Source organism: Arachis ipaensis, chromosome B06 (genome assembly GCF_000816755.2).
Source record: "Arachis ipaensis cultivar K30076 chromosome B06, Araip1.1, whole genome shotgun sequence".
NCBI lineage: Eukaryota > Viridiplantae > Streptophyta > Magnoliopsida > Fabales > Fabaceae > Arachis > Arachis ipaensis.
In genome coordinates, this window is record NC_029790.2 from 4,118,481 (window position 1) to 4,120,686 (window position 2,206).

General features: G+C 34.1%; 1 protein-coding gene across 1 annotated transcript in view; it reads left to right on the forward strand.

The window, feature by feature from the left end:
- Positions 1 to 1,988, forward strand: part of LOC107645447 (exo-poly-alpha-D-galacturonosidase) — a 2,955-nt gene extending 967 nt beyond the window's left edge. Inside the window, exons 2-3 of the mRNA XM_016349470.2 lie at positions 354 to 685; positions 1,320 to 1,988. Coding sequence (XP_016204956.1) covers positions 354 to 685; positions 1,320 to 1,828 — 841 coding nt within the window. The 3' untranslated portion in view covers positions 1,829 to 1,988. The remainder of the gene's footprint in view (positions 1 to 353; positions 686 to 1,319) is intronic.

Sequence of the window (2,206 nt, forward strand, 5' to 3'; positions counted from 1 at the left end):
TATTTTACAATCCCTATATTTACTTGGAAAATGGAACTTTGATTGGGTGGGGACTGGGGTTGAGGTAGTAAGTTTGATTGTAGATATGGCCTCTCAGTGATAGTCTCCACCACGGACAACACCACCACATTCCCCATTTACTCATTCAACTTTGACTTTAAATTTAGGCGATTACTTACATAAGTTTGACATATTTGACTAAAGTTAATATAATATGTATCAGTAATTCAGTATCTTAATAATCATCTTCATGTGAAGATATTTTTATTATGTGAGTAGTGACCTTAAATTTCTTTGAAAAAGTACAATCCATGCCAATGCCATGGCCTAAAAAGTTTATTCTAAAACTGCAGCTTGCACATGGTACGAAGTAACAACATAAGAATTGAAGATGTTGGAATTTACGGAGACTTCAATATTCCAAACAACGATGGCATTGACATAGATGACTCAAACAACACAATAATCAATAGATGCCACATTGATACAGGAGATGATGCAATATGTCCAAAGTCTTCCACTAGCCCCGTTTACAACCTCACTGCCACCAATTCTTGGATTCGAACCAAATCCTCTGCAATCAAACTTGGAAGTGCTAGTTGGTTTGATTTCAAGCACTTTGTCTTTGATAACATCACTATTGTAGATTCTCATAGAGGACTTGCCTTCCAGATTCGTGATGGAGGTAACAATAATAACTGGTTTCTTCTTTCCTCTCGATTGGACAAACTGCATCACTTTGTTATTATTACTTTGTTTTAGTGAATTTTTTCTTCTCTTCATTTCAATATGTTGAATGCAACACAAGTATTACAAACACATACAGATATCATTTTGAGTGTTCCAGTGCAAATCATTACATGATTAGTTCATGCCCAAATATAATATGAGAGATATGTTGGGCATTTAACAACTAACAAAACCTCTGTCGAATCTTCATGACAGAGGTCGATTTAATTGAAGAACAGAGTGATGACATATCCTTGTAATCATTCTTCTTATAATCTTGTTAGTTCCTAAACATGGTAAAAGTCAAATGCATTTATTATATTGAAAACATAAAAACAATCGGATGTTTCCTTGTTTTGAAATTAGAAGGATGTTTAGGGATGATGGTTTGGGAGGATAAACATCTCTTTGGGCTTCTAAATTTGTAATTGAACATTTTAGTAGCTCAAATAAGCTTGCCTTAGTAAGCTTAAAGTTTCATAGAGCCTGATTAAGATGATTATTCTTATTATCTTAGCTTGTGATAATAATAAGACCTTAGTACCGTACCTTGTAACGGGGTCTAAAGTTCTTTGAATTGGCTAATGCAGGAAATGTAAGCGACATTGTATTCTCAAACATAAACATCAGCACAAGATACTATGATCCATTATGGTGGGGGAGAGCAGAACCTATCTATGTCACTACTTGTCCTCGTAGTGCAACCTCAAAGGAGGGTTCAATCTCAAACATACTCTTCATTAACATCACTGCAAATGCTGAAAATGGCATCTTTTTATCCGGGTCAAAGAGAGGGTTGTTAAGGAATTTGAGATTCATCAACATGAATGTCACCTATAGAAGGTTCACAAGTTATGAAGGTGGGTTGTGGGACTATAGGCCAGGGTGCCAAGAATTAGTGAAACACAACACTGCTGGAATGATGATGGAACACATTGATGGTCTTGAGGTTAATAATGTAGAAATGAGATGGTCAAATGAACAAGAACAACTTGATCAGTGGAATAATCCTTTGGAGTTTAGGCCTTCTACTGTGAATAATGTCAGTTTTATTCATTTTAATTCTGGTTTCTACACAAATAGCAAATCAAGTTCATGATTTTTAGGGTCTTCGAAAGGATAAAGATCCAAAGCACATTGCAGATTTGGTTGAGGAGCATTTGCTGCAAATTGAGAACATGTAACATTCAGAAATTTGTGATTGAAAGGCAGTGATGTATAATTTTACTGTCCATATATATCAATGTTATTTTATTTTCTTTCTTTCCACTACAGAATTATAGACTTTTCTTCTTACTTTGTACTTCCTAACTGTTCTACCTTGTTGTGTTGAGTTTTTTGTTTAAAAAAAAAAAAACTTCACTCTGAGAACTCTTAATTTTTAATGTTTTGTGGTTTGCATTTGCAATGCAAAATTAGATCATTACTTTCTAAACTAGTATATAATTTCAATTCTATCTGGATTATTCTTTATTCT